Source organism: Choristoneura fumiferana, chromosome 26 (genome assembly GCF_025370935.1).
Source record: "Choristoneura fumiferana chromosome 26, NRCan_CFum_1, whole genome shotgun sequence".
In the NCBI taxonomy this organism is placed as follows: Eukaryota; Metazoa; Arthropoda; class Insecta; order Lepidoptera; family Tortricidae; genus Choristoneura; species Choristoneura fumiferana.
In genome coordinates, this window is record NC_133497.1 from 10,918,112 (window position 1) to 10,934,408 (window position 16,297).

Sequence of the window (16,297 nt, forward strand, 5' to 3'; positions counted from 1 at the left end):
ACTGGTTTTCGCTTTACCTTACTTCCAGATTGTAGATGATGATTATAGATGGGATAGTGAGCAGATTTGAATTAAAATGTTATTATGCTTCCTTTGGGGTTTCTCAGGGTACCCTTTTGGGTCCCGCGTTGTTTTCAGCCTTCACTTAGTGATTCGAGATGAGTTTTTCATATATTTGCTGATGATTCAAAGATTTGCAAAACAATTTTAATATAATTCAATTGTGCGTTGCTCGCGCATGGATTCGACTTTTTAAAGTATAAATTAATTCATACAAAATTATACATATTTATACTACAGCTTTTTTTACTTATTTTGTTTTGTATAAGTACTTATTGCTTCTGTGTGCAGGTGTTTTTTGTTATGAGGATTAAAGTTTGTACGTATGTATCAGGTGTTGGCGTTGTGTCCACTGCACGCGTTAAGCCCGCTGCACGCGCGCGCGCCCGCGCTCCGAGCCGCGCTCACACAGCCTGCGCACGCGCTGCCATACCAGTCAGTATACAGTATCACATAACTCTGTAACAGCGCGTATAATTGTGATACAGCTCACATAAAACTGTGTGACAGCTCGTATAATTGTGTTACAGCTCACATAACTGAGTGACAGCTCGTATAATTGTGTTACAGCTCACATAACTCTGTGACAGCTCATATAATTGTGTTACAGCTCACATAACTGAGTCACAGCTCGTATAATTGTGTTACAGCTCAAATAACTCTGTGACAGCTCGTATAATTGTGATACAGCTCACATAAAACTGTGTGACAGCTCGTATAATTGTGTTACAGCTCACATAACTGTATCACAGTTCATATCAACAGAAAGCATCACAACATAATAACGCTACAGATAAATCAGAATGCGGCTCTAGGCTCTTATCTTATACAGACATGCATGTTGCAGAAAGTTTCCAAAAATTTTGAAAAGTTCTCGTAAATTTCTGGAAATGCTCAGAAGAAATATAGGAAATTTAAATGTAAGAGACGGGAAATTTCAATCCCCATACAAAATTTTAAGAAGTTTCCGAAGTTTTCCTATGTGAAAAATTCTGCAATTTTGGAAAGTTTCCTTTGGCTCATCAGTAGACTGCTACAGCACACATAACTATGTCGCAGCTCGTGTAATTTTGTCGCAGTTCACGTGTCGTATCACGCATTCACTGCCACCGACGCACATATGGGTTTTCGGAACTTCGCCCAGTGCCGCTGTCATAATTATTCATACGTTTTGAACGCACACGTGCGTCGGTGGCACCAGTGGAAGTCAGGTGGCAGTGAATGCGGTAACTGTGTCGTACCCCGTCTAACTGCTTGCCACAGCTCATATAACCGTGTCATAGCTCACAAACTTGAGTCACAACTCGTCAACTGCATCGGAGTTCATACAACTATATAAATTGTCGCACCTCGTATAAGTGCGTGTCTATACTCTCGCTCGTCTATACCAATGTGTGGCGTGCAGGGCTGCGGGGGCGGTGGCTCCGCTGTGCGACCTGGTGCCCGCCGACCACATCACGCTATATATCACCAACCTGTGAGTAACTTCTTAAGTTATCTTACAATTTTTTCTACAATAATTTGACGTCGCCTTGTATAAATGTAGTGCTGATGTTAATGGTGTTCCATCGTATGTCATCGGAAACCATTGACATATATGTACATATAGTCACGCTAACACACACGAGTAATATTTACCTCGACGTTTCGGCAACATTACAGTGGCCGTGGTCACGAGTAGACTGAAGTGTAGTGTCAAGTCTGCCTAGCAGCGCGAGTCCTTCGAACTACCCGCACTTGATCATTTTTATTTGTCACCCCATCACACCGACACACAACACTAACAACGTTATAAATAAGTGTCGGCGTCGGATGGATGTTCGGAGGACGTTCGGACGTTGTTAAGTGTTGTGTCGGTGTGAGGGTGACAAATAAAAATGATCAAGTGCGGGTAGTTCGAAGGACTCGCGCTGCTAGGCAGACTTGACACCCCACGCTTCTGTCTACTCGTGACCACGGCCACTGTAATGTTACCGACACGTCGAGGTAAATATTACTCGCGTGTGTTAGCGTGATAAGTCCTGTCGTGGTATTTTGACTATGAGTGAAAATCACGAAAGTTTAAGACATATCTATGTACCCTACGGCACTAGACTGGCTGTTTGGAACAACGCGAACAATATTACTTTGACACGACCGCTGTCACGAACGTCAACAAACTATAGTGAAAAGGTTCACAAGTCCGCGCTGTGTACAAATTTCGTGCGCCGTTTTGATATAAGAAACATGCGGTCTATACATAGATATTGATGTTGGAAACGTTCGTATTTATCGTGCTCTCTCAATGAGGGTTTTCACAGAGGCGTAATGTCGCTAGATGGCGTTAGCATCGTGAGGTACGTTTGACGTTTGCTTGCGATTGGCTCATTTAGTTATTTAACCAATCACGAGCAAACGTCAAACGGACCTCACGATGCTAACGCCATCTAGCGATATTTCGCCTCTGTGAAAACCCTCATTAGCTCCAGTACCCCTTGTACAGCCGTTTTGACATTTGATACTAAATAATAAAGTCACATATTAATGGATACGATAATGTCATTAATTCAATACAACAATTGACAAACTTTGATATACTTATTTAAGGCGGACTTATCTATCTATCTTATACATTTAAACGAACAATTCTTGTATGTATATAAATATATAGGTAATTAGAATCTCGGAAACGGCTCTAACGATTTCGATGAAATTTGGTATGGTGTTATCTCTGGGAAAACACTTAGGGGCGGTTTACCATCCATTGATTAGTGTTAACTGACGGTTAAATGTGATGCCGTCTCCGTCTATTCGAACAAAACAAATAGAGACGGTATCACATTTAACCGTCAATTAACACTAATCAATGGATGGTGAACCAGCCCCTTATCGTCCAGTTTTAGCCCGAGCAAAGCTCGGTCGCCCAGGTACTATGTTTTAATGAACCAATAGAAACGCTTGATTTACCTATCCTCGCACCGCTGAGCTGTCGCCACGAGTGCGTTGCGTGCAGTAGATCAAAGCGTATCTATTGGTCCATGAAAAACACATTCCTTCCCATATTTGTGCGTTTGTGTCTGGTGTAAACTCAGCCTAATAAAATAACGCGACAACCGCTTGTGTTGCAGCGGCGGCAGTTCTCCGTCCTACATCTACCGGCTGCTGTCAGAGCTGTACGACCCCAGTGACTACGTGCTGTGAGGGGGGGGGGGGTTTAATGACATACTAGTCGAAAGAAAATAAAGGCCATTCGAGTTTCGTCGTTAAAATGAGATCAAAATTAATATGCTTGCGTTTTTATCGGAATATATTTAATGAGGGTTTTTCGGGCAGGCGGAATATCGCTAGATGGCGTTAGTGAGGTCCGTTTGACGTTTGCTTGCGACTGGCTCATTTGTTTCATAACCGATCACGAGCAAACGTCAAACGCTCCTCACGACCCTAACGCCATCTAGCGATATTTTGCCAGTAGCAAACACCTCATTGAACGAACAGCATTTGTACTGTGTTATGGTTATATGCTTGTAGCAACAAACAAGTAATGTTACAAATAATTAGTTTTATTAGTATTTTAGTTTCACCAATAAAACTCACGTGGCCCTATTTTCTTTTGAGTAGTACAAATTAATTTGTAAAGTTGTGTCGGATCACTGACGGCCGCACGGTACGGTAGTATCGCGAGATCCATTTGCTTGGATGTTGTTGGTTGCGATTGGTACAGTTTGTTTAAAACCTATCCCAAATGTGAAGTGCCAATGTTATCAATCGGACTCACGGTACAGTCAGCACCAAAAGTAGCTGCATACTTTTGTACTTTGTCGTTTTACAGCAACGTTACTCAACAAACAAAGAAATGCCATACAAATTTGACAAATGTGTTAAAGCGACAAGGTGTAGCGGATCACTTGTTTACTCTGTCGCATTAATAATCTTGCATACCTAATCTTGTAGTACGTGGCTGTAAAACGACCAAGTACGAAAGTGTACAGCTACTTTTGATGCTGACTGTACTAGCGCTAACTGGCCTGCCAATTGCCATACAAACCCTCAGTGTTTGTCTTTGTCTGTTTCCCGTGTCGTGTCGTGTACGACAAGAACGGACACTAATATTATACTTAATTAAATTTGGTTTTCTTCTCATCCAATGAAGTTTTATTTCTACCTTTTTCCTTTAGACGTGAGCAATGCGCTATCGTATGATAGATGGCGTTAGTAGTAATAAAGTCTAATAGTGGAAAATAGGTGAGTATCCCAATTTTGTCTATCGAGAGGTCAAAATAATCAAAACATATTTCAGTGAAGTAACGCATATTGTTTAGTGTAGTAAGTTTGGAGGAAACTATTTCTGATAGTTTGGAGAATATCATACCTTTTACGAATATGATATCCAGTGACTCCTTTTTCTGAAATCTGTTTAAAAAACGGAGAGATCGTTCTAAAAAGTCATAATGTGGACATTCTTTATGTTCTTGTCTTCATGGTATAGTTTCTTGACAGCTAATTAACAGTTCTAGTTGCATAATTAATAAAAGTTCTAAGCAGGCCGTCCGTTCAGTAACATTTTTGAGATCAAATTTCCACCAAACTTGGCCAAGCCTGCGTCGGAATGTCATCCACTTAGTTGCGTGCGACCAAATTAGCATATAAGCATTATCATTCTTTTTATTTTGCCATATCTATGTGTGCCGCGTCCGCTACCTACGCCTTTATCGCTTGAATATTTAACATGGGATAACGCAGCCATCTTGTTCTTGTAAAACGGAAAACATCAAGTAACATTTCGCAAAAATAGACATAATTTCTCGCCGTGATGCAAAAATGTATGATACCAGTGTGTAGGCTTGTGTAGGTATACAAATAATCAAAATAAAAAGAATGACGCCGTCCTTTTCTTCTCGTTGGGTGGGAAAGAGAACGCGATCGCGTGTCATGTTTACCGCGGCTAACTTCACGCTGCACTTAGTGCGTCATGTTGGCTGCATTATAATAACAATGGGGCGGGGTCGCCGGGAAGCAAGCGCTGCAGCGCTCTACCACACTTAGTTTGTATTAGATTTGTCAAAGCGCTGTAGCGCTGACTGCGGCTGAGTGAGCAAGTTGTGTAAACTTTTTTTTTATGAGGCTTACGTATCGTGCTGTCCGGACGGGCGCATAGCGTCACACACATTATTATCTTGGATTTTTTTCGCATTCTTTCCCAGTTTCAGAGTTTAATTTGCGTATTTCAGTGTTACGAAACCGTGACGAACGTTTTCAGTGCTTCAGTTTCTAGGCAGAGCTGCGTGCTAATGCGTGACGACTGCATCGCAGGGATTCACATTAATTATGTGAACGTCGAAGAACCATTTTAAGTGCGCGATAACACACCCTCGTCGCAATCGGATGCGGGACAGATTTGTATCGGAAACGACTCTCGCTACAAATTTTACCATCGCATGCAGCGCTAATATAAAATCAATACTCTGTTGTGTTAATCCCCGCTGCACCGTCGATGCGACTCGCCCGTCTGGAACTACTCAAGTTATCTAGGATAGATTAACCCAGTTTAAATCGTGAGAGTCATTTGCGTTATTACGTAAATATTTGATTACTTATAAATAAGGCCCTTCGCGGTCGTTTTTGAACGCAGTTCGCGGGCCCGCCGCCAGGGCGCGCGCGGCCGCTCGCGCACGTCGCGCCTGCGCGCAGTTCGCGCTCACTTCGCGTCGGAGGCGCTCGCTCGAAGCAGGAACTCGGGGTCCCGTGGACTCCAGGGGACTGGTACTCCGTGCATCCAAGTGATTTATCAGTGCAATAGTGTCGTGCAGTGCTAACGCTAGAGTGGATACCGGTTGTTGAGTGCAGATCGCAGTGGTTCGGAGTCGCGGCGCAGATCGATACAGCGAGCTATGGCGCAGCTAATATGAGCCAGGGAGGTTCGAGGAGGCCTTACTCGCGCGGGGGCCCTCGCTGGCACCCGCGCTACAAGGATTACTGGGATTACGAGCAGAACTACAGGTCAGTCGCGCGGCGGGCTCGGCGGGGCTCCGCTCGCCCACTTTCGCTTATTGCGTATAGCTATGTGTAGGTATGTGATTTCACTCTCAGCGACTCGACAATTACTGTTCCATGGGCGCTCGCTGCTCCGATAGCGGCGGTCCATTGTCGCTGATAGTGCCAGATAATTGTGTAAAACGGGTCGCTCTGCGCTCGTGTCGGATAATAAAGGAATTACTCCGAAAGGTTTTCACCTTTTTAGTTTCGCGTTCTTAGTCACCTCGTCGCGTCAATGATTTTGTTCATGAAAGCATTTCTTGGCATGTTTGTTGAAAAGAACTTTCTATACCAATTGCTTGAAGCTCTGTTGTTATGAGAAAGCTGTAGGTAATCACAATGAAACACTGTTTTGTTATGAAACTTAAAAAAACATGGCTCTTGAATGTTTTAGATTTAGATACTTACATATTTTTTTTATGTCGAACCCCGTCAGTGAATATGAGTGCTAGCAAACAGTATACTATAGAAAGCCATAGAAGTACAGCCACCACTAATAGCTGCCACAGCGTAGCACGCAACAATTTCTGACATGACCCTAGAATTTGAGTCGTATCAGATATTATTTATGCATTCTTTCTTGTGTCAGATGAGGCTGGTGATGGTACTTCATGATAGGAAAATCTGTAGTAAATATAAGTATGCTCTACTGTATGACAATAGGCAAACCTACTTTATTTGTGGTGTAATTCTAGCCATAATCATTCATTAGCATTTTAAAAACATGGTGTCACATTGTTGATATCAAGGAAATATAATTTCACACGCTTTGGTTACACCATGACATGCAAATCTCAATATAATTGTTTACTCAACTGCCCAAAGGAGGATTATTATTACAAAGTCCATTTCCAAAGTAGTAAAGAAGAAGTGGGAGAAATCAGGCTTGCATAAAATAAACACTGCAAATAAGTATATCATAATTTTTATGAAGTTCCAATCTTCTATTATATACAAAATTTTCTTTACTAGAATAACACAATATTGTATCAACAGTTTGGTTGCACAGTCGACAACACACCTTGCATGTGTGATGTGGCGACCAGGAAGTCTTACACCACATTAAGAATTCTGTATGAATCAGCCGAGCTGCTGGCTTGTTTGATATCCCACTGTTTGACAAGCTCTTTGTTCATTCTTATTTGAAAATTATAAAGGCTTCCAACATGGTGTTGTTAAACCAATGGGGCCTAAGAGGGCCATGTGTCATTGACACTTACAAAACATGAATATAGATAGGTATAGATCGAGGTCTCCATTGGGAGAAGGCTAATGCTTTTTCAGGCATTTTATCCACTTGATAATCTTCCTCGGACCAGCAAATTAAAACAAAACAGAGGTTATTTCAATTTTTTGCCATGTCTGTGTAGAGTCAAGGGGGGGGGGGAATAATGTATAGATGAGATATAAATAAATTCCTTTAGGTTATCTTATAACCCTAAAGTTGTATGGCTATTTTCACTATAAGTAAATCCTTACTAACAAAACCTAAAGTAACTCTATTTATCTTTCTGTCTCCTTCATCCTGTTACAGTTGTACAAACTGAATCATGACCCAGCAGGGCTACTATGAAACTCGACTCAAAGTTTGTGTCGTGCGGTCCCGCTGACACTTATACTATTTAATATGAGAGTGAGAGGGACGGTACGATACGAACTTCGAGTTTCATAGTAGCCCTGCAGGCTGCTGGCAGGGTCGAAATCTTTGTGCTACTATGTCATGTTGACAACCCATACTTTTGTGTTGTTTGTGAAATCATTGTGAAATTAAATATTAAAAGGTTCCAAAAGGTTAAAAAAAGGTAAAAATCGTCATTATCGTCCGTGTGCCGTCCATAACATATGTTATTTCTTTTAGGTCTCCTATCTGTTCCTTCCCCAAAATCAAAATTTCATAAACCGAACATTCTCCTCATGTGCGTAATGTCGCAACATCGACATTGGCAAAATACGTCTTGCTAAAAACAGCAAGTGAAGAGAAGTCATAAAAGGTTCCACCCTGGTACATAAATAAGTTAGTTCAACTGTACCTCTTCACACTTAAACCGCTAAATTGATTAAGACGAAATATGGTTTCGATTTCAGTTACATGCAATAAATGTTTAAATTTAAAATCTTTGTATGTATAGTCGCTCTCCGATATTTTGGAGCAGCCAAGGTGGTCAAAAATATCGGCATATGCACTTTATTTTTTATTTGACTGGATGGCAAATGAGCAAGTGGGTCTCCTGATGGTAAGAGATCACCACCGCCCATAAACATCTACAACACCAGGGGTATTGCAGATGCATTGCCAACCTAAAGGCCTAAGATGGGATAAGGTATTAGAGTTCATGTATCAATATTTTTGATCACCTTGGCCGCTCCGAAATATTTGATGGCAACTATACTTACCCACTTCAGTGCAATAAATGATTGATTGGGTAATAGGTATGTATATAGTTTGAGGACTTTGAGGCTTTTGGGAGGACATAGGATAGTTTTTATCCTGGAAAATTATGAAAAAAATTAGGATCACATAAACAAATTGTTCGCAGATGGAGTCACTACTAAAAAAATAGTAGTAAGTAACCACCAAAAAGTTGGAAGACCCCCGACATAGTCACTTCAAAGCTCAATATCTCAAAAACAGCTAAACCGCTTTTGGTGAAAGATGTCTAAGAACCATCGCTAGAGAACCTGCTTTCAAATTAAAAAAACGGCGTTCAAATCGGTCCACCCGTTTAAGAGCTACAGTGCAACAGACAGACACACATAGCGGTCAAACTTATAACACCCCTTTTTTGCGTCGGGCGGGGGTTTAAAAATTGGTTGACAACATAATCTTTGTTCTCTGTCTGGTCGAAGCGCGTCCAATCTGACTCCGTGACGTCGTGACGTTATCGCGACCGTTTTGTCCAGTGCCAGCCAGCAGCCAGCAGCCAGCACCGTCTACCTGAACCGAGGAGCTATACATACTGCATAGCGCGGGCAGAGGCAGGGCCGCCACCGCCACCGCTCACGTTAACGTAATGAAAGTAACAACAGATTCACAATATACATTGTGTCTCTGTCTATCTTCTAGAGTCTAGACAAAGACGAATAGAACGTGTTCATTAGGGTATTTCGAACCTAAGTTCAAAGCCTCGTTTCATATTACACAGTATTAAAGGAGATTGATAAGATAACAATTTATTCTCTTATTTTTTTATAATTATCTGTATAAAGAATGTACAATATTAGAACATTTCTTTGGGATTGGTTATAACAACATGTCATCTATCGATTAACCTGGAAATGTGAAAAATACAATTAGCAGTGCCCGGTGGACCCCAAACTAGGTCGAGACTGTATCTCGGGATCCAGAAAACTTGTGAAAAAACGACTTGTGAAAAAAAGACTTGTATACGGCAACTATAAAAATGTGCGCAGTCGACAGCCCTAGCGCGCGCGCAGGTACCCGGGGTCGTCGACCGCGCCCCGAAATAACCCCCGGCCGGCGCGCGGAACACCCCGCATGGACCGCGTCTCGTCAGACGCGTCAGGGCCGCGTCGGATGACGAGGCCGTCTCCAGGCTGCTGATGAGGGTTACCTGACCATTGGTAGTGCCACGAGAGTTGAACTGAATGATTACATTGACAACATGACACTAATTTCAAACGACTCATCGATTTATGCATTACTTTGAGTAGGTCCATATCAATAAACCATTAGGTTAATTACCTTGCATCAGCTTGCATCTCTGCTACAGAATGTCAATGGAACTCACGATATGTAAAGATATTCCAACTGTTACAAAAATCTTCATTCACTGGTCTTAAAGTGGTTTGGTTACAGATATAGATTACACTAGATAACGCAAACACCTCAATCTGTATGAAAACTAACCGTGTCACTTTTTTATATCTACTGTGACGTCTCAAGAGCGAATTAGCGATGTGAATTCCCCGATGTCTGGGCAAAATCTATTCAAATGCGCCGCCCGCCCGCGCCGTGGGGCTCGAGTCAGTCACTACACTAGTCATGATTAGTCAGTCAGTTAGCTTCTTGTACCCACGGGTTTCCCGCAAGTCTCGCGATGGTACTCCTAGTGGAAGGCCAACTCTTCTTTCTTCCGATTCCTGATCGCAAGACTTGTCTCCCGCGACAGTCTGTTCACCTACCTAGACCTAGTTGCTAAATTGGAAAGGCGTAAAAAGTAGATTATAGCATTTTTGGCTACGTAAAGCTTCGTGTGTAGAAAAAGTTCAGACGTGAGCACGACTCAAGATTTAGCGGTTTATCAGCGTATTCAGCGTAGATCTGTCGGAGCGGGGAACTGAAGAACATCGAATAAAAAACAGGCATACTTACATACAAATACAACTGATCGTCTTTCTATTATGATTCTACTAGTACATATTTACTTTAAAAGCCGTGGTGGCTAGTGGTTGACTATCGCCTCTCAAGCAGAGGGTCGTGGGTTCAAAAGGTCGCACCTCTGAGTTTTTCGAAATTCATGTGCGGAATTACATTTGAAATTTTCCACGAGCTTTGCGTGAAGGAAACATCGTGAGGAAACCTGCACAATTCTGCGAAGAATTCAATGTGTGTGTGAAGTCCCAATCCGCACTGGGCCGTGGGAACTATGGCCAAGCCCTCTGTTCTGAGAGGAGGCTTGCCCAGCATGGGACGTATATAGGCTATGATGATGATATTTACTTTACCGGCTTTACTCGCGTAAACCATTAGATCATTAGATCTACTCGAATCGAAGTTTCGGGAGGTCAGGAATCTCGTGGGAATATCAGGATACTAAGTAGCTTATGAGTACTAAATATGACCCCAATCCTTCCAGCCGTTAGCGTGAAGAAACAACAAGCGCACTTACAAATTTCGTATAATAGCATACGATATGCTAGAGAAATACTATGCCATCATTGGGAAGCGAAACTATTCATAAGTTATGAATAACATAGTTGCGATAACGCTATCTCACTTGAAAATAACTGTATCGCCTATGTCTGGTGAAGTCTGTATTGTATTGTATTGTTATGTTATAATGCCCAAGTTCGCCCACAACTGCAGTGGGCACGTATCTGAATATCGAAATTTAAAATATCGACGGTCAAATTCGAACCTAACCTAACCTACTTTCGATGTTTTGATCGTCGACTTTTTAACTTTAGATATATTAATATTCGATATTCAGATACGTACCCGTGCAGTGACATGAACATAAGACTTAACTAGGAATTGTCGTTGGATTGTAACTCTTAAACGGGACTGCGTCCTGGTCACCCCTATATGGTGTCCAGTGGAGCGAGCTGGCGGCTCTGCGCCGGCGACTGCCACCGGATCCGGGTCCTGCGCACCGCACGGAACGGAACGGCCGTGTGTCGCCGGAAACGTGCCTGCCACCTCTAGCTGTGCTGTAGCCCCTGCCGCTGCCGCACTATCAACTATAATATATTCTTCCTCGTTGGAATTAGGATTTCCGATAATGCGCACAGGGAAATGGATGAGCATATTTCATCCAGTGTCAGCCAAGTTTTGAGTTTTAATATGATTTATTTGAACTTCGGAGCTTCCTGATATGGAACGGTTGGTTAGATCAATTTACCAGCAACGATTTCATAGTTTAATTTCTATTCTCGTTTTTTATGTTGATATACCAACAAAAAGTTGGAAAGCCCCCGAATTTGTCACTTCAAAGTTCAATATCTCAAAAACCGATTTTGATGAAACATGTCGCTAGAAAATCTGATTTTAAATAAAAAAAACGCATTCAAATCGGTCCACCTGTTTAAGAGCTACGGTACCACAGACAGACACACAGCGGTCAAACTTATAACACCCCGCTTTTTGCGTCGGGGGTTAAAAATTGGGAAAAAACACGATCGTGATCGTTGGCTTCAGTAAAAAAACCATACCCAGAAAAAAGCATTTGGGGAACAACAACGCGAGTGGAAATTACGCTAAAGGTAAATGTTTTGGTAAAATGATCTAACCAGTCTATGGAAAATCTTTTGTGTAGCTTTGCTGAACGCTTTTGTGGCTTTGTTAAAGCTACAGAAAACTTCTACAGACATCAATCAATATGTCCCATACGGAATGTGTAATTTCTGTAAAAAAGTTTTTTTGTATCGCAAAACCTTTTTGGGTCAGGCCGTCGTCTTTCTTAAATCTGAGTGGCGTTTTACGAAATCTACGTTAACAAGGCAACCGTTTTTGCGCGGTTCTTTTTTCTTGAGCGTCAATTGTCGGCGCGGACGCACCTGGCGCTAACAGATGGCTGGTGCGTCGCCCTTGTCGTTTCCACGGCCTGCAACCTGCGTACACTCCGACACAATAGCGTACACAAGTCTGACGAATAGAGCACAAACCAAGCCGAAGTTCTTCAATCTTTCAAGTTAAAATCTATCGTTATTCCGCAGGGGAGTTATCTGAGTCAAGTCAAAACTGAGACCTTCGACTCAGGATATTTAAATCAGCATTAGTTTTGTTTTTCCCGGTAAGATAGTGTGGAAAAGTGAGAGATGTTTGACAGGGTCTAACTCGCCTTTTGACAGTTTTATCATATAGGTGCTTAATATTAATCATCAAAAGTAAATACTTCAGGAAGTAATGAGTGAACTCATAGTCCAAAGACTTGTTATTATAATAACTTGTCAGATCGCTTCCTCGTGTAAGTTATCTGGTTATTGTGCTAAGTAGCAGAAATTTGAAATTAAGCTGTTCTTTATCACGTCGTATCTGTCGTTAACTTTTATAGTATAATGATGCCGTAATAACTTTTGTTGATGCTAGCGTTGATTGTACTGTGTTAAATGATAATAACTTCATATTTTAAGTGAATTTTTTTGACAACACACGAATATCCTATACAGCCTTATATCTGTCACAACCACAACTCAATCAGTAATATATTACTATAGTAGAAGGTTTCGATGCCCCAACAGAAATAGATATTACGAGGTTTTTACAAAAAAAAAACCTTGTATTGTTTGATCTGACTTATAGGTAGTTCTGAAAGTCGTCAGAGGACAGCACGCTCCATAAGAAGTGAGAACCTTCGTGCTAACGAACCTTATGTGTTCAGAAGGCTAACCAGTTTAAGTGTTATGAATAAATAGATTGAGTGTGGAAAAAAACCGGCAAAGAGCGTGTCGGACACGCCCAAAAAAGGGTTCCGTAGCCATTACGAAAAAATTAAGTAATATTTTTCTAACGATTTCGTATTTTATACGGAATCTTCCAAGTTTAGGTATATTTTATACCTTAGGCTGCTATTTACTCATAAACTACTAATAATTCTCAAGCAAACTTAGCCGTTATAGTTTTCCTTGAAAGTTTGATATACTTAGTACCATCCTGAATTTTTTAAAATTTTCCACCCACCGGTTTAGATTTTAGAGGGGTGAAGGGGGGACGCTCGATTTTAATGAAAATTTGCACTTTAAAGTTGAATATTTCGCAAACAAAGCACTGAATCGAAAAATCGTCGTAGCAAACCCCTAATGGTTTTAAAAGACCTATCCAACGATACCCCACACTATAGGGTTGGATAAGAAAAAAAAATCACCCCCAGCTTACGTCTATGGGAGGTACCCTAAAAAAAATTTTTAATTGTACCATTTTGTCGGCATAGTTTACCTGTATATCCGTACAAAATTACAGCTTTCTAGCATTAATAGTCCCTGAGCAAATCCGCGGACGGACAGACAGGCAGACAGACATGGCGAAACTATAAGGGTTCCGTTTTTGCCATTTTGGCTCCGGAACCCTAAAAATATGTAATAGCTAAGGGCAATTATGATACATTGTATGTCCAATTTATAATGCAAGCTCCTTTGGAAGTCGCCATAAATGTTTTACAAATCTAATGTAGATGAACTAGCGGTTGCCCGCGACGCCGTGCGCGTAGAATGCGGCTATCGCTATCCCGTGTGCGCTATGCAATTTTTCGGGATAAAACTATCTTATGTCCTTCCTCGGGACTCAATCTATCTGTATACCGAATTTCATCTAAATCGGTTCAGCGGTTTAGACTTGTAACGTGATGAAGTAACAAACAAACAGACTTACTAACTTTCGCATTTATAATATTAATATTAGGGGCTGTTTCACCATCTATCGATTAGTGTTAAGTGACGGTTAAATGTGATGCCGTCTCTATTTGTTTTGTTCGAATAGACGGAGACGGCATCGCATTTAACCGTCACTTAACACTAATCAATGGATGGTGAAACAGCCCCTTAGTAGGATAAATTGTTGGCGAAGTTTTCACGAAGGCTGACTGACACTACTTAAATGAAAGATGAACATTTTCTTCGTTGTTGTAATTCGCGCCAAGTACCTATGCTAAGCAATTTCTCGGGCGACTGTACTAATTTAAAAGGTTAGTTTTTGGCGAAGACTGTACCATGGCCAGAGTGCGTTGCTCGCGGCGGAGCGTTGACATTTAAAAAATATAAACATGCGACTCTGCAGCGCTGCGCGGCGATTTTTTTACTCTCTGTTGCATATGGGTTGGGTACACGGCTAATAATTAAAATCTTGAAAATTTACATATTCTGTGGCTAAACACCTGGTTTCATTGGCATTTAATTGAATTTATTGCGGTTTCTAATATTCCTCCTTTAGGTGGGCGTCAGAGAGACTTTTGGTTGTGCTGTTGAATTAGGCGCTTGGCTGTCAGTATTAGGGAGTTTTTTAGTTTCGTCATGTAAAAACTTAAATATCTAAGTCTGGTCTGCGGTTACTAATAGTCAGATTATGTTCTCTATTTGTGAAGGTACATATGTCGTTGATGTGGTCTTTGTTTAGTTTGATATGCATGGAATACTTTGACTCCATTAAAATCTCAGAAGTCCCCATGTTAATGAGTGTGTTGAGTTGACCGACAGTGGCTGTTAAAAAAAGGTCGTGCTTTAATGACAGATAACGAAATAATGTGCAGTGGCGTTGAGTGAATATTTGAGGCAACCCGGAGGGTGAAAGAAGCGTGAGTTAGTATGTCTTCGGATGCATTACCTCGTGTTTGGTATATGCCGCAGTACCACGCATTAAGTATATTCTTATTGTTAAGTTTTCCAATTCAGTAACTGCAGGCGTTTCTTTCTTCTTTCGTAAGGTTATATTACCTATATTTGAAGCTATTATTTGAGTGTTCGTGTGTGTATAAGAAAGCTTAGTTCAATCACCCCTCGTCCTCATAACCTTAGCAGCAAGTTTCACGATCCCGGCGGAGGATCACAAAAAGCACTACAAAAACGACACCCGCCGCGTCTACCTGCGGCACAAAAACTGCTACCACACGCGAGAAATACAAGAACTACCAACCAGAGACCAACGGATCACAGCATGTGTGAGCTTAGGATTTTAGGAGGATCACGTTTTTTTAAACGCCCGTAGGTAATGATTCTCGAACTGTAGTGGTCGGGGTTGATCGGAAAGTTGAAAGCATTATTGAGGATTAAAATCAAGCGGGCGTGATACTATACTTATAATATGTCGTAGAAGAGTAGCAAGAGATAGCAAGATGTCAACATATTGTCATAAATAATGTTACTCAGCGACCACTTTTTAGGGTTCCGGAGCCAAAATGGCAAAAACGGAACCCTTTTAGTTTCGCCATGTCTGTCTGTTTGTCTGTCCGACCGTCCGCGGCTTTGATCAGGGACTATCAATGCTAGAAAGCTGTAATTTTGCACGTTTATATATCTAAACTATGCCGACAAAATGGTACAATACAAAATTAAAATTTTTTTTTTTACGGTACCTCCCATAGACGTAAAGTGGGGGTGACTTTTTTTTCTCAACCAACCCTATAGTGTGGGGTATCGTTGGATAGGTCTTTATAACGATTAGGTGTTTGCTAAGAGGATTTTTCGATTCATTGATTTTTTGCGAAATATTAAACTTTAAAGTGCAAATTTCATTAAAATCGAGCGTATCCCCCCCTCTAAATCTAAACCGGTGGGTGGAAAATTTGAAAAAAATCAGGATGGTAGTAAGTATATCAAACATCCAAGTAAAACTATAACGGCTAAGTTTGCTTGAGAATTATTAGCAACCTAAGGTATAAAATATACCTAAACTTGGAAGATTCCGTATAAAATACGAAAGCCTTAGAAAAATATTACTTAATTTTTTCGTAATGGCTACGGAACCCTATTCTGGGCGTCTCCGACACGCTCTTGGCCGGTTTTTTTGTCAGTATAGCAGCTGGTGTAGAACTAAGCACTTCAGTGTTTTGTTGTT

The 16,297-nt window shown here is 41.2% G+C and overlaps 1 protein-coding gene across 1 annotated transcript in view; it reads left to right on the plus strand.

Moving 5' to 3' along the window:
• LOC141443155 (uncharacterized) overlaps positions 1 to 16,297 on the plus strand; it is an 85,272-nt gene that overhangs the window by 4,166 nt on the left and 64,809 nt on the right. Inside the window, 4 exon segments of the mRNA XM_074108364.1 lie at positions 395 to 495; positions 1,466 to 1,537; positions 3,168 to 3,237; positions 5,837 to 6,036. Of these exon segments, the coding sequence (XP_073964465.1) occupies positions 395 to 495; positions 1,466 to 1,537; positions 3,168 to 3,237; positions 5,837 to 6,036 (443 nt within the window).